General features: G+C 40.0%; 1 protein-coding gene and 1 long non-coding RNA gene across 12 annotated transcripts; one reads left to right on the top strand and one right to left on the bottom strand.

Annotated features, from left to right (window-relative positions):
* The first annotated feature begins 7,795 nt into the window (after positions 1-7,795).
* LOC112186360 lies at positions 7,796-12,218 on the top strand. Of its 5 annotated transcripts, XR_005806038.1 has the most exons (8): positions 7,796-8,260; positions 8,436-8,487; positions 8,627-8,731; positions 8,817-9,069; positions 9,769-10,782; positions 10,817-10,864; positions 10,950-11,392; positions 11,509-12,218. It is a non-coding gene; the product is annotated as an uncharacterized LOC112186360 (long non-coding RNA). The 5 variants fall into 5 exon arrangements; XR_005806040.1 differs by having other exon boundaries at positions 7,796-8,236; positions 9,769-10,864; XR_005806037.1 differs by having other exon boundaries at positions 8,627-8,706; positions 9,769-10,864.
* A 622-nt stretch (positions 12,219-12,840) lies between these two features.
* LOC112186359 (probable disease resistance protein At5g66900) lies at positions 12,841-23,503 on the bottom strand. 7 transcript variants are annotated; one of them, XR_002930749.2, is made up of 10 exons: positions 23,377-23,503; positions 23,204-23,245; positions 22,541-22,653; positions 22,351-22,419; positions 21,709-22,233; positions 21,438-21,598; positions 16,660-21,352; positions 14,828-16,425; positions 13,619-14,728; positions 12,841-13,235 (listed from the first exon to the last, which is right to left on the bottom strand). XR_002930749.2 is itself a non-coding variant. In XM_040514054.1 (6 exons), exons 2-5 carry the CDS (start codon positions 15,736-15,738, stop codon positions 14,434-14,436), a joined length of 957 nt encoding a protein of 318 aa, XP_040369988.1. In that variant the 5' UTR covers positions 15,739-16,425; positions 16,660-17,172; the 3' UTR covers positions 12,841-13,235; positions 13,619-14,433. The 7 variants fall into 7 exon arrangements, 6 of the variants coding, with proteins under 6 accessions (XP_040369988.1, XP_040369986.1, XP_040369984.1 ...); XM_040514054.1 differs by lacking the exons at positions 21,438-21,598; positions 21,709-22,233; positions 22,351-22,419; ... (1 more) ...; positions 23,204-23,245; positions 23,377-23,503 and having other exon boundaries at positions 13,619-14,437; positions 14,525-14,728; positions 14,828-15,398; positions 15,561-16,425; positions 16,660-17,172; XM_040514052.1 differs by lacking the exons at positions 21,438-21,598; positions 21,709-22,233; positions 22,351-22,419; ... (1 more) ...; positions 23,204-23,245; positions 23,377-23,503 and having other exon boundaries at positions 14,828-15,398; positions 15,561-16,425; positions 16,585-17,170.
* Between the last annotated feature and the right edge of the window lie 466 nt (positions 23,504-23,969).

Below are 23,969 nucleotides of genomic sequence, written 5' to 3'. Positions count from 1 at the left end.
TCCCTCTCCACAATCAAAACTGATTGTGTAACAGTAGATTAGTTTTGAATATTTGTATTTATAGCATTGAATTCTGTCGGTAATAGTAGAGCAGATCTTAGCTATATAATTGTACAATTGTAGACATACAGATCAAGGAAAATCAATTTCAACATGGTATCAAAGCCTAGGTCTAGGATCCTTACCTGTGTCTCATCTTCTTCTCACATCGTGTTCTTTAATCTTGTCCTCATGCGTCTCTCCTTTATCTTGTGTCTGTTCTCACTATCATCCTCTCTCTCTCAGCAATATTCCAGCAGCACTATTTTCCAGTAGCCATATTTTGCCAGCAGAAATACTTTTCCAGCAATATTCCAGCAGCAATACTGTTTCCAGCAGCAATACTTTTCCAGCCGCAGGAATCCTCTGTACGTGATGCAGCACCACCACAACCTACCTGGGTTATTCCCTTCTCCTACTTGGGCTTCCTCTTCTTCTCCATGCCCACAAGGTTTTTCCAGCCCAAGTACTACTCCCCCTTTCGCTGGAGTCCACTATGCTGCTGATCCAAATTGGTACCCGGACACCGGTGCCACTCATCACATGACAGCTATGTCTGTCAACAATCCACAACCTTATGGTGGGCCTCATAATGTATATATGGGTAATGGGGACTCAATGCCCGTTTCCCATACTGGTAACCTCCCCTTGTCTTTAGGTTCTTCCAATTTTTCTTTACAAAATGTCTTTCGCATTCCGTCAATTTGTAAAAATCTTCTCTCTGTGGCTCGTTTCACCAAGGATAATCTTATTTTCTTCCTATTTGCTCCAGATTTCTATCAAATCTATTGTTTACGTACTGGTCGTTTGTTAGTTCAGGGCCCATGCAAAGATGGTCTCTATCCGCTTAGCCTGTCTTCTGTGTCCACTGTCCCCCATGCCCTCTCCTCTGTTCACTCGTCTCTTTGGTACAATCGCTTAGGTCATCCCTCCTCTTCCATTTTAGCTCGTTTAGGATCTACTCTTGGCTCCACCTTTTCTTTTAATTCTTTTTGTCATAATTGCGCATTTACCAAGTCCCATCAACTACCTTTTCCTTCCAACCATATTTCCGCCTCTTCTCTATTTTCTATCATTCATAGTGATGTATGGATGTCTCCTACCTTGTCTGTCACTGGCTTCAAATATTATGTTCTTTTCACAGATGAATACTCTCGTTATACATGGCTTTATCCTATGCGCCGGAAAAATGAGGTCCTTACTCACTTTCAAAAATTGGTTGCTATGATTCGCAATATTTTCCACAGTTCTGTACAATACCTTCAAAGTGATAATGGTACAGAATATGTCAACAATGCCTTCTCCCAGTTTTGTGACTCTTTGGGCATCCAACAACGATTTTCTTGTCCATACACTCCACAACAAAATGGGCTTGCTGAAAGAAAACATAGACATATTGCCACTATGGCTCGCACTCTACTTCTCACCTCGGGTGCTCCTCAAACTCTTTGGGCTGAGGCTGTTCTCATCTCTGTATATCTCATTAACCTTCTTTCCACTTCTACTCTCAATTGGGATACTCCTCACACACGTCTCTATGGTCATCCTCCTTCTTATTCATCCCTTCGTGTTTTTGGTTGCTCATGTTTTCCTTACCTAGGTACAAATATTCCCAACAAATTGTCTAGTTGTAGTGTCGAGTGTGTCTTCCTTGGTTATAGTCCCCAACACAAAGGTTATCGTTGTCTCGATCCAAACACCGGTTGTGTCTATAACTCGCGTCATGTTTTATTTAACGAAACCAATTTTCCCTACAAAAATTTGCAGGTACACACTAATTCAGCTTCAGATCACTTCGAGTTCACTCTTCTCTCCAATCGAGTTAACATTGCACCTCCGCAGGCCATCCTGCCGAGCTCAGTGTCATCTGGCCCAAGCCCACCTGATCACCAAATTGAGCAATCTGCCCTTCCTTTTCGCGCAGACCAACCCAATGACCTAAGTCCAAGTCTGCAGCACAATGACCCAAGTTCACACTCTGGTGAAAATCCACCCTTCAAACTGGGCGGCTCAGTTTGGCGTTGAGGACTAAAATGGAGACCATGGCCTAGTGTGCCTTTGACATAGCGGAGAATACGTTTGGCTGAAATGAGATGTGGAGCACGAGGTTGACTCATGAATTGTGACACAGAATTGACTGCAAAGGCGATGTCAGGGCATGTAATGGTTAGGTATTGCAAGGAGCCAACCATCTCACGAAAGGCAGTTGGATTTTCAAGAAGATCACCATCATGTGTGGTGAGGACAGCCTTTGCCGTCATTAGGGTGCTCACTGGTTGATTGAGTAATAGATCATGCTTCTTTAAAATATTATGAGCATACTTGAGTTGATTGATGTGAAGGCCGTTGGAATGAGGCTTGACCTGTAAACCAAGGAAATAGTGAAGGGGACCAAGATCCTTAATGTCAAATCCACGGCCCAAGGCATCAATAAAACTTTGTAGAAGCTGATCACTGCTGCCCGTAATGACAATGTCATCAACATAGAGTAAAAAGAAAATTGTATGCAGTCCATGTTGATAGATGAATATAGATGAGTCAACTTTACTATGTCGAAAGCCAACAGAAAGCATAAAAGAGCTCATGCGTAGAAACCAAGCACGGGGTGCTTGTTTGAGGCCATAAAGTGCCTTGTGAAGCTTACAGGCATAGGAGGGCCGAGAGGAATCGACGAAGCCAGGAGGCTGAGTCATGTAAACGTCTTCCTGAAGATAGCCATGGAGGAATGCATTTTTGACATCCAGCTGACGGAGAGGCCAACCACTAGACACAGCAACACAGAGAACAGTTCGAATGGTAGCGGGCTTGATAACAGGACTATAGGTTTCACCATAGTAGATCCCGTGCTGTTGATGGAATCCTTTGGCAACAAGGCGGGCCTTGTAACGCTCAACTGAGCCATCCGAGTTCAGCTTAATGCGGAACACCCATTTGCAACCCACAATATGCTGAGATAGAGAGGAAGGAACAAGGGACTAAGTATGGTTTTTCAACAAAGCATTAATCTCCTCGGTCATGGCAGCTCTCGAATTCACATCTTTGGAAGCCTGAGTATAACAAGTGGGTTCCATGGAATTAATAACAGATAAAAGAGCTTTTGGAATGGGATACTTTACAATGCCATCCGTGCGAATTTTGGGCTGGATGATTCCATCTCGGAGCCGAGTCCGCATGGGGTGTGTTGGGGGCGGCGGCTCCTCCGCGGGGATCGGTGGAGGAGCTGGTGCCGGAATTGGTAGAGGAGGGGGAGGTACAACGACCGGCAATGGAGGGTCAGAGGCGATCGGAGGTTCTGCAACGATAGGAGAATCGGTGATGACCGGAGGAGCATCATCGTTCTGTTGCTGATCGAGGGTGGACTGAGCAGGCCTCTTGGGTGCAGCCACCGGTCGGTGACGGCGGCGGTAAGTCAAGACTGGAGGAGCACAACCAGTGGGCGGCGATGAGGGCAGCTGGGCTGGCGATGAAGGAAGCGAAAGCACGAGATTTTTGGAGTGCCTGTCTGATTCAAGAGACGCCAAGGGTGGATTTTCACCAGAGTGTGAACTTGGGTCATTGTGTTGCAGACTTGGACTTAGGTCATTGGGTTGGTCTGCGCGAAAAGGAAGGGCAGATTGCTCAATTTGGTGATCAGGTGGGCTTGGGCCAGATGACACTGAGCTCAATTCAATGCTATAAATACAAATATTCAAAACTAATCTACAGTTACACAATCAGTTTTGATTGTGGAGAGGTTACACAATCAATTTTGATTGTGGAGAGGGAGGAAATCAATGTAGGAGAGTGATTTGCTCCAACAATTATATACCAGATTTGAAACAGAACATACTACATCGTGTCCCTTCATATGCATTTTCCTCATGTCTTCTTTAGTTGTGGGTTTTTTAATTTGATTAGTTAATGTCAATTTCTATGCCTGCTCTTTCATCGGGTGGAAGAAAAGAAGAGTGGAGAGGCAGAAAGTAAGCAGCTGCAAATGAGATCTAACAACGTTTGATGAGTTTATGCGCTGGTTTCCATTCCATTCATTCTTGAAAGTTTTAATACCAAACTACTGCACAGAACATGGAGAGCGAAAAGGCCTATGATAAGGTGACTTAGTGAGCCTATGCACATTGCTATGTTTGTCTTTTCCTTATGGTTTTGTAGTTGACATTTGGATTGAAGCTGTATGTTTATGCAGTTTAAAATTGCAACAGCCTTGAAGATACTGTTTCTTAATGAAGAAGTTGCTAAGAATTCTTTCCCACGCAAGCTGCAAGTAAAATTTGTTTTCTAATTGAATCTTACATTGCAGATATTCATTTGATGGAGATATATTGGCTTTTGGTTTCATTTGAATATCTGAAATTCAAATGATTTTTAGTCGTTGCTGTTAGAACTCAATTTCAGTGAAAACTCTTCTAATTACCTAAAATCTATGAAGACCAATATTGGTGCACCTCAATTTGTGGTAGGAGGCGTTTTGGTTATTGAAATGATGGAATTGATGTGCAGATGGGACGCATTGATGGAAACAATCCAAAGAATAGTAGAGAGGAAGCAGCATTTAACCGGACAGATGTGGATGGAAAGGACTCTAATTTGTCTTCTGTATTAGGTAAAATGTGAATCCTTGATTCTCATGGTTCATTGAACTGCTTTTGGGATTGCATGGGCGAACTTGAAGGAAAAATTAGAATGGTTTTTGGGATGTGCATGCTAGAGATGGTGACTTATGAATACCCTCATAGTGAATGTAGAAACTCAGCTCAAAAATATAGGAAGGTTTCTTCTGTAAGTCGTCTCAGACTAACTTGCCTTTTGTTTTATCAGGGTATCACTAATGGTCCATTAAACTTTGTAGGAGATAAAGCCCGCTACCCTTTCCAAGGTAAAAGATTCTGAAATTAAACAATTTATTGAGAAGTGTGTGGTCCTAACATCCCAAAGATTGTCAGGAGAAGAGCTTCTGTCCACAGACGGTGGAGGAGGTTTGGTTAGGCCCTCACAACAGGTATTTCTCTCCCAACATTTTCGGTCAATTTTCTGCTCTTTGCTAACCAAAAATGCATCAAGATAATTTTTGTATTAACCTAACCATTTTCATAATCATGATGGGGTCCATAATCATGATGTAAAGAGCAGGAGGACGAAGATGTAAAGGGCGATGTTAATATTATTCAGACCGATGTGACTAAAAAGGAAGAAGAAGGTGAGGAGGACGATGACAAGGAAGTTTAAGTTGCTGTAAAGCTTAAAACAGGGCATGATCAATCTCTGTCTGAGTTGTTGGGTTGTGCGTGTTATTTGAAGGTAAATATTTTCCTTCCCTGTGATGAATTTTGGATGTGGGATTGATTTACGAATGGAAATTTCAGGTTTCCTCGATGCATGCTTTATATTTTGTAGGATAAGAGAGAGTGGTGTCTTTTGGTGGAGTTTTTGTGTAGAAGTAGTTAAGTTTAGAGAAAATTAGATGCAAGTGTTTTAATTTTCAGTTGCAAAGGGATTAGTATCGATGCTTTGAATTGTGATTTTGCAGGGAGCAGGTCAATAGTGGGTCAGTGCGTTTGTGCTTAAAGGAATGAGTTTTTTTGTTGTTTGAATACACTAAGATCTAATCGATGGCCAATTTGTTGATTCTGCATCAGGTAATAGTTCTTCTTTTCACTGAAAGAAATGCTTTATTATTGTTTCCCAATGTTTCTAGCTGTTAGTTGTCCAACCTATAAATTCACGACAGGTTATTTCTTCATTTAGTATAGTTTCAAACTTTCAATTGAAACTTATTTCTCTAAAGGGGCAGTACTTCCTTAGAGTGAAAACATCACTCTAATAATCATTCTTTTATGTAACTGAAGGTCTGAGGCCACCAATCACTCAAACATGTAATAATACCATTTGGTGCATTTTAGAAAAAAATTGGTCAGAGGTAGAAAAGGAAGATCTTCAATAGGGAGTAAGACAACAATTTTAGGAAATGGTGCTTCAATCTTTCGTAGATGAATCAAGCTATCTTCACTCATTTTCATCATTTATGATGTCATATAACAATAACATTTTGGAGTGCATTTTGTGAAACAAATTGCAATTGGTGAAAGTTCAGAATGAACCTACATATGAATAGGTTATGTAATTTTTTAGCGCTTGCTAATGGAAGGCATGCACAAACCCCTTTATATTCGATAATTAGCAGCTATATATCTGTGAATTTTCTTGGTATGTATAATTCCAACTGGATGCTTCAAAAGAGATTAGAACAGTATATAATATCCTTTTTCGTCTAGCTCAGGCCTTGCTTTCAATCCAAAAGTGGAAATTTTTGGTTTAATCATGCTTACCTATATTGCATCAGTGTACATAGATTTGTGATACTCCACAAGGTTTCCTGAACCTGCCTTCCCTGACTTCATTTATCCTTGATAGTTATTCTGAAACACCTCATGGAGACTCAATCGACATTGATAACATTTTGGCTTCAATCAAGGATCTTTGAATTAACCTATATAGCATTAGAGAGTTCCTGCCTAAGGTTAACTGAGAGCAGTTGCTTCCATGTATGTTTTTGGACGATCTGCTGAAGAATGTGAAGCAAGGTATGACTTTTTGTATTGGTACACCTCTCATGGCATTGAATTTCTAATGGAGATATTTATATGTATGTTTGTAAGTTGCAAACAAATAAACAAGTAAAACTCAAAATGTTGATAACCCAATTTACTAACCGCAGCTTATTGCATGTCAATTTTTCTGCTTTATGTTTCTGTCTCTTTTTATTTACTTTGATTCTTATTCTTTGCTTTATTTGTCCAAATGTACCAGAGTTATGTTTTGATTTGCATAAATGACTCAAGTGGCAACTTTTACTACAGATTGATCAGTCTTTCCAAATTCACCGTAGTTATGGAAGCATGCTCAAGGGTGAGGCTGATGAACTCAAGGTATATCTCATTTCTTTTACTTGGGATACTTTCTTCAATTTGCATATGATAATTTTTTTGCTTCTTTGGCTATACTCTCTATGGTGCTCATATCCAATTCAATTTCAATGAGTATGATTGAGAACTACTTTTTAAAGTTTTGGGCAGTCCATAAAACAAAAATAAGATGTGATCCATACTGTATTTAATGACCTTGCACGTTTTATACTTTTCAAAAGCAATTCAATGATCAGGGTTATGTCAAACTAATAAACGAAAATCCCATTGTCATGGTTACCGCCCCACTTTACTCTTTCCAGTAACTTCTGTCACCACATGCTTAGCATTTCCTTAAAGTTCGGGTAATCCAGATCAGTTACTAACACATTACATTGTGCAATCTTAATCTGCAGTGGGGTTTTAGAATGAGTGGTGGGAGACCATCAATAGCAGATTCGAGGCATAGGCCATGCTAGAGATGTGTCTCTCAATTTGTATTAGATCTTTTGTAATGTCAAGGAAGTGTTGTGCAGGGTTTGTTAATTGAATTGTATAAGATTAAAGATTCTATCGTTGGGTTACTTAATAATATTGTCTTCATCTTCTAAACTTTATTCATTTCAAATAGTTCCTATTGTTATTAATAGTGAGTAAATTAAATTGTCATTTATCTACATGAGCACGTTACTAACCGCACCTCAATGTAGATAAATATTTTCGTTACAATAATTTTTCATCATTAACAACCTAGCTAGAACAGATTACTACAATTAGATCAGTTGACAATAAAACCCCGCGGCATCGCGCGAGTGCTCTTTTTAGTATTTAGTTATTTACTATATACTAAAAGAGAGGTGCTGTTCATCAGCACTGTTCATAAAGGAGAGGTGCTGTTCATAAGAGAGGTGGAATGACGGTTAGTGTGATGTAAAGAGAAAATCCCCGAGTTTGTTCGGGAAGCCTCGATTGATAAAAACCCGCCAACAGTAGAAGAGGAAGGGTTCAGGTTTTTTCGCTCTCTCGCTTCTCCTCCCTCTCAACTTGACAGTGGTGCAGTCGTGCAGGTTTTTAGCGCATCGAAGAAGTAGTAGATCGGAGATTGAACCCAGAAGAAGAAACCGTTACGGTTTCTGAGATGCTTCTCATCTTGGCTACCAGAAAAGGCCACCATAGAAGCACCCAAAGCTTCAGTTACAGAAAGCCACCCATTACTCTTCCAAAGATCTTTGCTTTCAACTCTTTCCTCAATCGGAAGCCAGTTTGCTTGGATCAAGAAGCTTCGACCAGCCAAGAAGGTAACTTTTTTCATCTGGGTTGTGGTAAAGTTTTGATCTTTATGTGAAAGCATTCCTCAGTTGGTAATTTTTTTGAAAAAGCGCGAATTCGTTGCTAAGCAATTTCAAGAATCCATATTTTTTGTTTGTTTTATTGGGTGTGACTTTGATTTTTTCTAGGTTTTCTTATTTGTTTTTATACACTGATGTTATTATTCAGGAAGACATTTGAGACTTGGATTTATATATGCTCCATTTATATATCATTGAAGGTGAGTGTTCTTGGAACTTCTGGACTGTGCATGTCAGGATCATATGTTGAGTAAAGAGGGTAGCCGCAGAGTTTCAAATGATTTTACTGTAACTGGAAGATTTCCTGTGTTTCCTAATCATGTTTGTAATTGAAATCAGGTAGACAGAACTCTCCAGAAACCTTGATATGTAGGTTTTGATGGCAGTTAATAGCATCGATCAGGCTCTGAGATAGAGAGGTAGGGCTGAAAACGAGTAGGAGAGGTTTGGTTTCCTAAGCTTATTTGCCAGATTTGAAAATTTATTTGCCGGATTTGAGATTTTCAATTTTGATTTGATGTCATCGTAGGTTGCTGGGGTGGGAAAGAGAAGAGGAGGGGTTCAAGATTGTGATGGACTTAGAGACGATACACCGGGGCCTTGTCTCTTCCTAATAATCAGGGGATGACGAAGAGGATGAAGAGCAGCAATATCATTGTTCAGATAGCCAAAAGTTTGAGGAGCAAATTTTGTCTTCTTGGTGTCTCTTTTGGGATACGGACTATGATCCGGCTTTAAATCATAGTCCATTCTCAACCCGATAGGCGACCATTCTCTATAAGGTGATTATTTGATTTCCAGTTTTTGTTTTCTGATTATATTTCATAATCTTTGTTTAAGTTTTGTTGTTTGTTTTCATGTGTAATTGGACAATTCTAGAATTAATGGTCATTGACAAAGATTGCTCTTGCTACTGTCTTGCTATTTGAAAATTTTACATGACAGATTTTGTCTGAGCATTTTCATTGTAATTTCGCATCCCTCGGATTTTCAGTTAATTGGTAATAAACTTGAGCTTGAGCTCCATTGAGTTGCTTTGTCCATAGAGATTGTCAAAATCTTCTGAACCGTTCTCTACTTTGTTAGTTTGTTTAGATAACCATTTCATCCATATGACTATAAGAAAAATATTAAACACTTTTAATCATAGGGGTCTGGATCAATAGAGTCAAAGATTCTTATCATAAATACCTGCTAAGATAGAAGAGAAGCTGTCTAGAAATTTAAAATGTAGGTTTGATCAGTTACTCTAATGCTGTCAAGAAATATAATTTTATATATTTTCAGCTAAAGAATACATGGAAATAGGCAAGTGCTAAAAATACAAAGAAAATACTTTCGGTTACTATGATTGAACCCATCGAAATACAATTGCTTAAAGAAACTACTTCGAGTTTCTTGAATTTTGCCCCAAATTAAATTTTTCTGCACTTTTGCAAATAGGGTCAAGCTGTTTAATTTTTTTGATTGATTATTCGCAGGTACCAGCTCTGGAGCACAATGTAAAGATACAAGAATGTACTAGCAGCGGCTTTTTATCTGCGAAACTGGTATGTGCTAGCAGCAGCCTTTCATCTAACAAGCAAAGGAAGCTCTGGGCACCCGGAAAGTTAATTTGAAACTTCGAATACTCAACCCATAGATCACAAACCACCGGCAATCCTCGGAGCTCCCGCCCCTCCAAGCAAAGCAAGCTTAGTATCAATCTAGCAGTCACCGGCACCTTGGTTTGGACACCCACCCTCCCATCCCGATAGAATGTCACAGGTAGCTTCCTCAGCCCTCGGTGCTCGCTTCAACCCCACTTCACCTCTCGGCGGTGATCAAGTTCGTAACAGCTCCTGCCGGTGGCTCATCACAGCGGCACCTCCTGGTGGCATCATTCTTCCTTCCAACGACAATCCCGGCAATCTCACCGATAGCCTCCATTAGCTTTTGAAATTGATAGGGCCTAATGTCTCCTCCCCATGGGAGAAGAATGAGAGCCTAATATGGCTGGGCAGACCCAGCATCACTCAACCGAGATCGCTCTGTTGCTCTTCAAGCTCGCTGCTTCCGGCGCTTGTAATCGTATGATGCTGTAGTTTGAATATCCCAACACAGGCAGCCAAATAGATAAGTCCTTTATGATGAATATGAATCGCATCCTACAGTTTAGCAATTACAATATCAACATGAAGCAAGTTTCTATCTTGTTCTAGTTGAGTAGAAAATGAAAACAAGTGTTACAGTTCAAGAGAGGAAATTAGGAGATTTTGAAGTAAGGTTTCAGTTTTACTTTATATATTCAAATCTTCATGTTTGTTAGGAATTGAAGCTTAGATAATGAGCTCTGTAATGGTAGTGGCTGTGGTCACTTGGAATAAGAAGCCATAAGACCACCTTGTGCCAAAAATCATGTAGTTGTTCTGCCTACTGAATCAAAGTTGAACCATCTCTCCTTTTCTTTGTTAAAGGAAAACGAAAATGCCACGTCAAATTTCTATCAGGAAGAGGTGAAACCGCCCAAATGAAATAATAATGTTGCAGCTCTACATTGGTTAAGAAGACTGCCGTGTGGAGCTCTTAAACAAGTAGGTCCGTACTTGAACCTCATCCTATGGTATTTACGACTACTCCTTGATGCTTTCCACTCATTTTACTCTACATTTTGAACTTGCAGCACCTTCTGGTTGCATGACACTCCAGGATGCAAAACTTAGACATCACTGTGCAGTTGAACTAGTAAAGCAAATTTGCATAGAACTTTCACGTTCGCATATGTCATGGCGTTTGAACTATGTTTTGAATTCAGAAATCCTGTACATAGCCACTCTTAATGGGATAACTGAAATCATTAGTACACTCCTTGGGTTTTTCCCTGATCTAATATGGGCTCAGCTCAGCAACAACCAGTATTTCTTACTTCCTTTTGCTATTGAGCTTCGACATGAAAATATTTTCCGTCTTGTGTGTGACCACACTGCACGCAGTAAAATAATGGCATCTACATTACTAGAATCTGGCACCATCTTGCATTTGGCAGCAAAGTTGGCACCTCCGGCCCAACTTACATCCGTATGTGGTGCAGCTCTACAAATGCAAAGAGAATTGCCGTGGTTCAAGGTGTAATTTAATATGCAAAAATGAAAAAACTGTCTTTTTGTAGTTTATAGATACACATATTTGACATTGCTGACGTATTCTTTCATTTTGAATTGTTTGGTTGGTGGAGAATGTAGTTCATCCTTATTATAAGCAGAGTAAGAATGGAGATGAAAAGACTGCTAAAGAACTATTAAAGTTGGCCGAGAAAGGGGAGAAGTGGCTGAATGATACTTCGAATGCATGCATGGTTGTTGCAACTCTAATTGCTACGGTGGTTTTTGCTGCTGCTTTTACAGTTCCTGGTGGTAGCGACGAAGCAGATGGAAACTCAAATTTCTTAATGTAGAAGCCATTCATATTCATGGTGTTTTTGGTTTCAGATGCTGCAGTAGCTCTATTTTCTTCTCTAACTTCAGTATTGATGTTTTTATCCATCCTCTTGGTATGCTGAAGAAGATTTCATTGACTCACTGCCAAAGAGGTTGATCATAGGTTTGGCTTCTCTCTTCTGTGCTATAGCTGCCACAATGGTGGCCTTCGGTGCAACCATTTCGATTGTGCTCAGCAAGAGGTTCAGTTGGGTTTCTATTCCGATCACCTTGCTTGCCTCTTTTCCGGTGACTCTATTTGCTCTGCTGCAGCTTCCCTTGTTTATTCAAAAAGGAGTTGAACAAAGAAAAGATTTGCCCTTCTGTTATGTTGTGGTTTCATTAATTATGAGTAATTTTGTGCAGCGTTTAAATTGACCTGTATAGGCGTATAGCATGCTATATGTACATAAAATTAACTGATCAATCCATAAATGTAACTGTATGGTATTATTCATATCAGAAATTTAACGATCCTTGTTTATGTTTCGGCTCAAGACACTCAAATTTATTCTCGTTACAATGCCAAATGAGGTTGGAACTTGGAAGTTTATATCCTTTTTTCCATCTTTACAAATTTTAAGACATTGTAATTTGTCATTAATTGGCACAAATGCACTCTGATTCCTATGTTGCTTTAAGCGCATCCATGAACACATGATTCTATGACTGTTCAAGGAACTCCGTTGAAATTGGTACGGACATGTTCCCTGAACTCCTCTTAACCAGCCATATTGGGCTTGAAGTACGACAGTACACACTGATTGCATAAAGCCAGAAAACAGAGAACATTTTCAGTTCCTATCTGGAGATTTTCGGTTCCTATCTCTCAATATGCTCTTACACAATCATTCTTTGTTGACAAAAACAAAATAAAGACTCTTTGCACTCATCACTAGGCTACTTGCAGTCTTGCACAGCAAAATCACAGATTCACAAATCATAATTGAAAATTTGAAATCAACTTGGAAAGAAAAAAAAAAAAAAAAAAAAAACCAACCCCATAACTGACCACTTAATCAGCTACAAAATCAGTAGACAACAACACTGTACAGACCAGAAAGTTACTAATTAAAGTATCAGACCAAGAAACCAAGCTCATAACAATGATTCCGTTAGCTCATTCCCTTGCCAATCAGCCAATGTATAGATCAATTCTCAATCTTAAATGCCTCTTTCAGGTCTTTGTTATTGATATTTGCCTACATCAAAAAAAAAAAAAAAATCCAGAAAGTGTGCTCCCCAAGCCTGTACCAGAATACACAAACTGAACGACTGATGTCGAAGAATCAATGCCTCTTTCAGGTCTTTGGAGTTGATATTTGCCTACAAAAAAACCCAGAGTTCCAAAAAGTGCCTGCTCCCAAGGCTGCACCAGAATACACAAACTGAATGACTGATGGAGAAGAATCAATGCCTCCGAGAATCAAGAATCAAGGGGCTTCTCCTTGGCTTCTTCCCAAGAATCAAGGGGCTCCTCCTGGGCTTGTTCCCTACAATATCATAAAGTCATAAACTCAGAACTCATCATTCAAACACAATGACACAATATTTCCCAAGGAAAAAAAAAAAAAAAACATAATGACACAATTCACGTGACGTCTGCATTCTAAATGCACATTTACATTATCAGTCAAATAAAAGAAGAACAATGCACAATGCTAGTATGGTTAATTTAACCATAGTCATCCTCATCCCTCGTTGAAACCGAAAATCTACTGCAACACATATTCCCTGCCATTTTCTACTTGAACAACAAACAAACAATTTGCAGCAAATATGTAATCAGTGACTAACAATGCAATCAGTGACAAACCAACAAACAAGATAAACAATGTAATCAGTTGCAGATTGTCAGTTGCAGATCTTGACTAACCACCATTCTTTTATGTCGTAGTGCTTTTCCAACCCAATGTACTCTTCGTCTTCTACCCGGAGAACTTTTCCCAGAGAGGAGAGATAGGGTTCCCATAACTTCTTTGACTGTGCATTACTTATCAACTCCTCTAAATGATGGAGATCAATAACAGAAGGAGGAATCTGTGTCAAACTCCTGCATCCTCTCAAGGCAAGCCTCCTCAAGCTGCTCAAATCAGCAATATCTGCAGGCAACTCTTTAATCAGATAAGTCAAGAGTACCTAACTTCTTTAGGTTAGTAACTGTATGTGGCAACTTGTTCATTGGAGATGCAATCTTCAGTATTTCTAAGTTGACTAAATCACCAATATATTCAAGCCAACTTCATGGGACAGCAGTCTATGAGAGAAAGGCTTCTTAGATGATTCAGATCAGCAATAGAGACAAAGCAGTTAGTAATGGTGAGTAGCACCAAGTTTGGAAACATATCACACAGTTCCAAAGGTAGATCATCATCACTCATGAAGCTGCAGCTCTTAATGTCTAGCTTCTTCACACTTCTCAATTGCCTGGGCTTGCTCCCCTTGAGATTGATTGAGAGGTTCTCTAATCTGATTCTCTGCAAATTTGATAACCCAGCAAGTAGTTCAAAATCAGAAAATTGTATCTGCTCTCCCTCAAGAAACTGAAGTATTTCAGCATCAACTGCCAAAACCCCTAACTTATGCATCTTCTCAACAAATCTAGGTAAGTGATAGACATGGGCCCCGATATGTAAAGCTAAAACCTTTACTTCTGGTAGATTCAAGTCCGGCCACTCACTTGAGGAAGCTTCACCTGCAAACCACACCGGTATTTAATGTGAGTGCGTGGGGAGAAATTAAATGTGAATTATAGTACTATTATTTGCCACACACAACATTCCTGTTGAGATAGACAGTAGCTGCGCCTTCAATGGCTGATCCTTCAGTTCTCTCAACCACTTGGGAATATTTTTTCCAAATACTTCTAAAATCAATCTCTGTCTCTCTTCTATTGGATCCAAACTGGCTAGGCAGCAAGCATACTCTCTGAACAAGTCGAACATGACGGAACCAGTAATCATCTATTCTCTCATTCTGAAAGAACCTGTTAACCACATTGTTGAAATATAAAGAGTCATGATATAAAATGATTCCTCATATGCTGTTTATGAACAATTGAGGAAAATTAGCATGTGCTGAATACCTTTTATCCGAAGAGTATTGAAGAAATACCAAATGCCAGGCGCTCAGTTCGTGGAAAGTTGTAGTGCAGAAAAGGACATTATCAAGCAGATGACTCTGCAACTCTGCCCATACATCAACTGCAGTACCAAGACAGTCCAAAAATTTATTTGGGAGTACGGCAAGGTCCAAGTATGCAGCTTGGAGTTCTTTATCCATGTCTTCAAAAGTACTTTGGAGGCACGACAACAAAGTAATGTCAGTGTCTAAAATAGTATTATGATAATCCAATTCGAATGCTTTCCTTCTCCAAACGTGTGCAGGTTTCCCACAAAGCGATTTCCCCACCACTGTTATGGCAAGGGGAGATCCGGAACAATGGCTTACTATCTGCCGGGCTTCTGTTGTGAACTCGGTCATGCCTTCACGCATACGAGATTTGTTTCTGTCTTCCTTATCAAAGTATGCCAAGCCTGCTGAATGACAGAGCAGTGCCATAGCTTCGTCCTCAGACAACCCATATAGATGAAAGGGAATACCAAATCTTGGAATTTCGAATCTTGACGTCACCAAAATCTTGCGGTGTCCTGATCCTGGTATAAAATCAAACCAATCCAGAACAGATTCAGATCCCCTACGAATATCATCAATAATCACAAGCAGAGGCTGCGTCCATACTTTCTTGAGAAATTATGCCAGGAACTGAACTACCTGTAAATCTGGTAATTCTTCTCCACATTCAGGAAAGGGAATACCTTTGTGTTTACACAATCGTTGTACGATACACTGCAAATTTCCCTTCTTTGGAAAACTGATAAAGATGATATTGTTGCGGACCGTATCTCTCACTTCTTTATCTTGGCTTAATGTTAAGGCAAGGAGGGTTTTACCATAACCTCCAGCAGCTGTAACAACCACAATTGGGACTATCATGTTCGATAATCCTGTTCTTCAATAGTTCAACCTCAGTTTCAAGTCCAACTGTAGCCCGAATCAGAGGTAGATTATCAAGTTTTTTTTCCTGCAAATGGAAGCATCATGTACTCACTCTCAAGTCAAGACAGAGGATCAAACTTTTTTCCTGTAAATCTTAAAGACGGAATCCTCTTGAATATCTTTAAATTGCAGTTCTCTATATTGGTGACTGAATCCTGCATTTTCTTCATTTGCTCCTCCATAGCCTGAGCAGAAAATGCAGGATTCAGTCACCAATATAGAGAACTGCAATTTAAAGATATACAAGAGGATTCCGTCTTTAAGATTTACAGGAAAAAAGTTTGATCCTCTGTCTTCGCTTGAGAGTAAGCACATGACGCTTCCATTTGCAGGAAAAAAAAACTTGATAATCTACCTCTGATTCGGGCTACAGTTGGACTTGAAACTGAGGTTGAACTATTGAAGAACAGGATTATCGAACATGATAGAGTCCAAATTGTGGTTGTTACAGCTGCCGGAGGTTATGCTGACTGAATCCTGCATTTTCTTCATTTGCTCCTCCGTAGCCTGACCAGAAAATGCCATTTTCTTCATGTGCTCCTCGATAGCCTGCTCAGCAAGTGTGGCTTTCTGCACATCCACTTGCATCTGTTCCATAGCAGTTGCAGTTTTCTTCAAATGGCCCTGAATAGTTTGCAGAACATCACTACAGAACAAAAACAAAAACAAATACCCTATTTTTCTTTTTCGATCAAAAACAAAAACAAAAACCTAAAAATTGCAGAACATCACTACAGAATGAAACTATGAAATATGAATAACGTCTGGATCAGTGGATCCTACCCCGATTTGAACATCAACCAAATCAACACCAACAACAAAAGATTGAGATCAAGAGAATCAGCGAAAATAACCCACCCTTACCGGCGTAACGATCCGGATGAGTGTACGTGGAGGTGGCTTGCTGCGATTCAGAGGAGGAGGAGAGGTTAGTGGAGCTGAAGTTGTAAGTGGTGAGAGAGATGTGGGTATAATTTACGTCAGTCCGCCCACCGCCCAGCCCGCGCAAATCGTCTAGGCGCCCCCCAGACAGCCTGGTGGCCCGCCTAACTGCAAAACGATTTTCCTGGTCTCCTAGCCCTTAAACGTTTTTTAGAACACTGCTCTGAAGTCTGAACCACTACTAGAACCAAGCAAGTGAAGCAACTGATCTAGGATTCTAGGGTTTTCGAAAAATTTGGGGATTTCGAAAATCAAACGATATATGGGTTATAATTTATGTTGGTGAGGTTTGCATCGTGGAATCAACAAATTGGGGCTGGGTTTTGAGAGAAAGAGAGACTGAGAGAGTGGCGTCGTGAAAGAGAGAGGGCCAAAGAGGCTGTTTCGGACTTTCGGGAATGAGGGCCTATAAGTGACCCTCTTCGGGTTTTTTCACTTTCGACTCAGATCCAACGGCTTTCATTGATTGTTGGTATGCATCAACGGCTAATAATAAACAAAATATGAAAGCTATCCAATTTTGGAACCAAAGTGAGCCGGATCCAAATTTATTCGGATTCACCAAAATTATTCTCTTTTATTTGGAATAAAAGTCCATCAAAATTGAGTTTCAAACCCCATATTGAAATCCGAGGCCTACAAAAATATCCTACAAATTTGAGGCCCAGACATTAAAATATAAGACCTACTTCATCTAATTTTCTTAGCATAATGGAGTTTCGAAAGCAGAAATTTCTTTCTTTTGATGGAAATAGGTCAGCCCTTTCATTATAATTCAGCAAGCAGTACTAAAACGAAACATCTCTTTGGGGTAAAGAGAAAGAATCGTTCCTAAGAACCTCATGAAACCCTATTCTAGAAGAATAAAACCCCAAAAAATCCCGAGTATACCCACTTTTAGTAAATTTACGCACCTTTATTTTAACAAAACCAAGAAACCTCCAAGCTTACATAAAAAGATTTCAACTAAGACATTGGTTTTTGTGACCCAAAACAAAATTAAACTAAAACATTGGTAGAATGTGAGCCATCACATTCCACCGATCCCTCCACAACAGTAGAGGCTGACGAATGAGTAGTCATAGATTCCTTGAAGAATAAGGAAGGATGACTAAACTTAAAACATAAAAGAGAATAAAGAAAAGAACCCTAAGGGCCTTTTGGACCCAAAGTAACCCAGTCTAGTTCCAGCCCAATAACCAATATGGAGTCCAACAATCCAAGGTTGCATAAACCCTAGAAGCCTCCATCAAGGTTACCTCCCAGCTGCCGCCTCCACCTTGACCGCCGCCGTAGTAGCTTCCGTTTGGAGAACCTCCGCCATTACAGAAACTCTTCCACAAGCCTCCAAAACCAGACAAACAGTGATCTGGGAAGTGAATTGAGAGAGCCCTCGGCCACCAAGCACCACCATCATCCACTGAGAGACAACCCTCGTCCGTATAGATGTCGGGATCGCCATCATCCGTGTCCACCATTCTACCAACCAAAAAGCCAATACACAAATCTGGTTGGACTGCACCAAACCGCCACACCACCATCGAAGCAAACACCTTCGCCGCATTAGGTCTTGTACCCAAATCCGAAGTAGACATCAAACTCCCAGCCCTGTCGTCAAGCAGACCATCAGATCCCCATCGCTTCCAAGAGCGAAGCAATCCAACACTAAAATGTCATCAAAAGAAATTAGAACCTGAGATGATGCAAGAGTCATCCCCAGCCCAGCGACCACGACAGCGAAAGCAATGAACAACCAAAGACCTAGAGATAGGGAAAAAGGTCGACGAACCCCGCCATGGCTACCCTCACGCCAACCAGAAAAGAGGGACCAATGCCCTGCCCACCTAGTTGCAGATCCACCACCATCCATGGCAATGAGATTTTGTCGAAAACGGCCGTCTTCGAGTAAACCCTAACAGAGCTAGGTCAAAGAGAAAAATTACAACTCTTAGAAAGCAGAAAATTCTAGCAGTTCATCAATGTATTAATGTTTCATTTTACATATCACATGACATCATCTTAATCATTGATATCATATTTTAACCTTTGTTTTTTTTTTTTTTTGAATCAAAGATGTCAGCCCTTTATTGAAATGAAAAGTGTTCAAACATTACAAAGCTCTTCTGCAATAGCAAATTGAAGAAAAGGGGAAGTAGAAAAATAAAAAGAATCCTGCCCAAGAGTGCAGGCATGTGCTGCTAACATATGTGCAACTAGATTGCCTCTCCGGCTAACACTGATACCCGTCAACGATTCCAACAAGCTGCCCACATCATCATAGATTCTTCCCAACACCGATGTGTTTGAAGAAGTGTGCTGTGTGAGTTGCCGCTTCACTTTCGAAGCATCAGTCTCCAAAACAGCTGGTATTAGAGCATGATCAACTGCAAACTCCGCATCTCTCTTGTAAGCAAGGATTTCAGCATGTTCCGGTGATATAAGACCATTAAGACCCCCCCCGGTCAGCAGATGACCAAATTCATTACGAACCACAAAACCAAGGCCACCCTTCCTCGTAATATGGTTAAACGATCCATCTACATTGATTTTCCAAAAACCAACTGCAGGTGCACACCACCGACCTACTCGAGCTCTGCTAGTGTGGAATTGAGTTTGTTTCAGATTATGAAACCTGAACTCCTGAAGTCTTGATGTAAGAAGGATACTAACATCACCAGCAGCAGTGCTTTTTTGGTTACACACTCTCTCATTACTCTCCTTCCAAACTCGCCATAAAAGAAACAAAAGCTCCCCAACATTACTCAAGGACAATTCTTTAGCACTGGAACTCATCCAACTGTCCAAGCAATACCTTACTTCAACATGTCCCTGGATTGCACTACTACCCTCGTAATGGGACAGTCCCTGCACAGATGGGTTGTCGTCTCCCCGTGATTCTCACACAGCACACAAACTTCCGGGTCCAATACTACTCTCTTCGAAGCCATACTCCCTAGAGAGGGTAATATATCCAGACAGACCCTCCAGATCGATATGGATCTTAGCCTTGTTTGGAATGGAGGCCTTCCACAATTTCTTCCAAAACGAAGCTCACACCGGTAATGTCAGGGGACTATAGCTCGAAGAATGAGCAAAAGCAAACCTATAGGCAGACTTAACTGAATTTACCATCTCTTGACAGTTTCCAACTCAATCTGTGTACCACATGTCGTCTACTCAACAGAATCGCCGTGATCAAAGCGGCTTCTTCACTTGAAAATAACCTGTCAATTAACTCAACATTCCAGCCCCCAGTACCAAACATCAAGTCACTTACTCTAGTTTTTTAACATACTACTTGCTATAATTAATAATTTATATAATATTATATACAAAATTATTAGTAAAAATGGGCTTCTACAAAATGAAAGATACTCCTCATGAAAATTCATTGGAAGTTAGTGTAGTTGATATGGATATGAAAGATTTTTTGACGGTCTTGAACTGTAAACATATGAAAGAAAAGATACTACAGAGAACAAATAAGGCAAAGATAAGAAGGCATTTTTAGCAAACTAGAGGTAAAAATTCGTGACAGAATTACTTACTTTCACTAGTCTATACTGTATTTCGAGGCCGGGCTGACTACCGAGACTACTCTTATCAGCTACTGACCTACTGTACTTGGATAAGAGAAACTAGAGACGAGCAAACTGTCACTAATCTCTAGGGGCCATTTTATGGCTCCTGGCTCCAACAGTAGCTATCAAAACAACTTCTCTTTTTGAAATAACAACAGAAAGGGTAACTAATTAAAGAGGGAAAAGCATTAGCTGCTGAATTTCTTGAAAAGTAAGAGTTCTTAAAATATTCAAAAATAACACAGTACAAGCATAGAGCTCAATTACAACGCAAGCCTCTGTATCCCGCAACCTAAGTCCCGACCACTCCAAACCTACAGTTGCATTAAGGTATCACATGCAAAGGCACCGAAAATCAGACTCCATTAAGATGACTCCACAATGCTTATGCAATGCTGAGATACTTTATCTGCTATTGATTTGATCTCATTCACTCTCTCATTAACCAACTGCTGGAGTTGCTCCTCCTGATTTGGTTGATTTTCATCTACCTGAACAGTACTAGTAGCTTCACCTGCATTGGACTTGAACATAACAAATGACATCTCCGGTATGTACTCGCTTGGAACTTCAATTACTTGCTTCCCACCAGTCCCATATTCTTTTCCTATGAGATCTTCCTTCATCCGATTAGAAACAATGCTCACAAAATCCTCCATGTACTTGTCCACTGGATCGAGGCCAAGATAGGTGAAAACATCCCAACATTGAAGAAATTGTTTCTTGTTGATTTTCAACCTTTTCTTCACATCCTCAATGACTCTTGTGGCTGGCATCAGTCGAGGGATGCTCGTTTTCTTTGACAGTTTTCCTCGTGTCAGATTTGAAACAGCCAAATTGACTGCATTGCAAACAGAATCTAATTTCTGAAGGCGTAGTACATCAACACAAGTGCGTACATGTTGAAATTAGTCCAATGGTTCTTCTACTGTGAAGTCATAGATGTCTTCTGATACTGCAACATGATTGAGAACTTCTAGAATGTACCGTCCATAACCCTTATGCTGGTAAGGAGGCAATACCAGGATCTGCCATAAAAAAGAGGTGCCATGAAAAAATTGCTAAGCAAATATAGCATGCATAACAAGTAACTGATGTTGGCAAGGAGCAAACCTGGCTAAGTCGCAACCGAGAACTGTCAGGATAATGATAAAAACGATACAGAGCTGTAAAGCCAAGCAATATATTGTAGATGCCCCCTTGCTCATCTGTTTTCTTCTCGACCAGGAGATACAACTCCCAACTTGGATCCAGAAGATCAATTGGACTGGCACCTGATTCAGAAAACAACACCGGGTTAAACCTTAAGGTGACATTCTGCCACTGAAGCAACCCCCACCAAATGAAAAGAAAACAGGAACGGTTTGTTAGATAGATAAATTACCATCAACAAGATGAATCAAGTGACTGTAAAGGGGTCCAGCAGCTGTCTTGCCCACAACCATGCGAATAACCTGAAATGCTGTTAACAAATGCAAGACAAACTTCTGCTTTTTATCTATGACAGAGAAAAGTTTGGCAATAAAAAAACACCTCTACATCAGAAGTAGATGAAGCCTTGTGCTGCAACACCTCCCCATCTGAGATAATGGATCTGCAAACATTTCAAAGAAGAAACTCATGGAGACAAGTATAAAACAAAAAACTGAAAATCATGAGTATAAACTTATATTTGATCTGAATATACGAATCCACAATCCATTACTAAATGAAATTTCTCTGAGCTGAAACGGTTTGAAGGAACTCTCCTCTTGACTGTCAACAAGGGTCTCACCAAAAACTTTCTGGAGAACACTAGCAACTAATCATTAGAACTAACAACAACATAGTAAACTGAACTGGTGATATAAACTGGTAATCAATCCATACGATCAAGAGCTGATTTCAAATCTGTGATCCGTTTGCCTGCCTGATAACATTTAACACAATCAGTACAACATACTTGACAAGCACAAATAGAAGCATACCAATAGCAAACAGATAGATGAAGAAAGAGATAAGAGTACAATAAAATGACAGTGCTTACATCAGCTGTGCTCTCAAATGCAATATCAGCATATGCATCAAATGATATACTGCTAACCCATATGGTAATCTGCATTCGATAAAAGATTAAAAGAAGTTATTCTCAATCATATCATTTAAGCTAAAAATCAATATAGATTGATTAGTTGCAGTGACACAAACTTCAACTGACAATAATGGATAAGAATTACCTTCAATCCTTTGTAACCATATATCTTCCCATCTCCCTCAAAAAGTTATTCAAGTCAACTGGATCTAAACAAAAACTGTTTGAAGCGCGCGCCCACCTCTTCTTTGCTAGAAACTATGGACAAAGAAATAAGACATGAGTTAGAGGAACTTGAGAATAGATAAGACTAACAGCATAGAATTAAAAACAATATCATATATAGCTAGTCAAAAGGAAACTGCCAGCACGGATTATTCATTTAAAATTCGTGACTTGTTAACACCATAGCGAAATGGAAACTCAAGTTTCTTTCTAGAATAAGGCCCAAGGATTATGTCAAGAAAATCAGAAACGCAACTCACAAATTCATCGACCAGATCCCAACCCTTTGAGACAAATATTAGTTTACTATCACAACAAGAACTCATCATTTTGAACCACATGCATGTATAAAGCAAAACAATAGCATCTATTCGGAACAGTCTCCATCCAAAGGGACCAGCAAATTTCAGACATTATTACCACTAGTACTTATCAACTGAACTGGATTTGACTAACTAGCAACTGTAATTACCAAGTACCAAACAGCCCATTAAACAGTTTTTCAAGGATAAAATAGTAACATAAAACCAAATCAGCGAAAAAGAAGAGTAGCATCAACAAAATTTGAATCAGATTATCATACCCAGGTAAATCTTGATGCAATCTTTGGCCTCCACTCCAGCATCTGCTCCCAAATCGATGAAAACAAACAAAAGAAATCAAGAAATTAGCTTCAAAACAAAAGAAACAGCAACGGAGACAAAATTAACACACAAGTGGTTCAAGAAATTAAGGGGGGAAATTGAGAGGACTGACCGACGCCAGTTTATCTACGTGATGTCCATTTCGAGTTGTTCGGGTAGAGGGACTGGTTGGTTGTTCGGGAAAGGGTTTTTGGGAGCGGGAAAAGTAGACTGTTAGAAATGGAGGCAACTGGGGATTTACCTCACGCGTATCGCACGTGATGTCCATTTCGAGTAAGTCCCCCCCAAAATCCATAAAAATCAGTTGACCAGTTGACCCAGACGGCCGGACCAGAATGGAGTAACTAGGGATGGCAATGGACCGGAACATTGATGTAGGGATTTAGGGTTCCTAAACCCTATTAAGTCTCATTTCCGGCTGCACTTGGGAAATCTCTCTGTCCACTTCATCATTTGGCATTAAGAAATTAGTCCCCATGCTCGCCTTGAATGCCTGTTAATAACATGTATTTCTAATTTGCAAAAAATGATCTCTCTTATGTTTCGATTATGATGTTAATCATATAAACCAAAGTGCTTCCAACCTGAATTCCCTCTTTATTTCTTTAGGACTTTGTGTCCTTCATTTACCATTTACCGACTACCAGCCATTGAACTCGAGACAAATGTAGCTGCAACCCACTGAAGCGGCGTAAAACTTGCCAG

Source organism: Rosa chinensis, chromosome 2, assembly GCF_002994745.2.
Source record: "Rosa chinensis cultivar Old Blush chromosome 2, RchiOBHm-V2, whole genome shotgun sequence".
Classification (NCBI taxonomy): domain Eukaryota; kingdom Viridiplantae; phylum Streptophyta; class Magnoliopsida; order Rosales; family Rosaceae; genus Rosa; species Rosa chinensis.
The sequence above is the reverse complement of the archived record's forward strand: the minus strand, read 5'-3'. Positions and strand labels throughout refer to the sequence as shown.

Excerpts from the sequence above, each read along its gene's own strand:
- LOC112186359 (XM_040514052.1), bottom strand. The coding sequence starts at position 15,738 with ATGATAGTCCCAATTGTGGTTGTTACAGCTGCTGGAGGTTATGGTAAA. Across the intron at positions 15,399-15,560 it reads ACGATTGTGTAAACACAAAG|GATCAGGACACCGCAAGATT; the intron begins GTATTCCCTTTC and ends ATTTTATACCAG. Across the intron at positions 14,729-14,827 it reads CAATACTCTTCGGATAAAAG|GTTCTTTCAGAATGAGAGAA; the intron begins GTATTCAGCACA and ends TGTGGTTAACAG.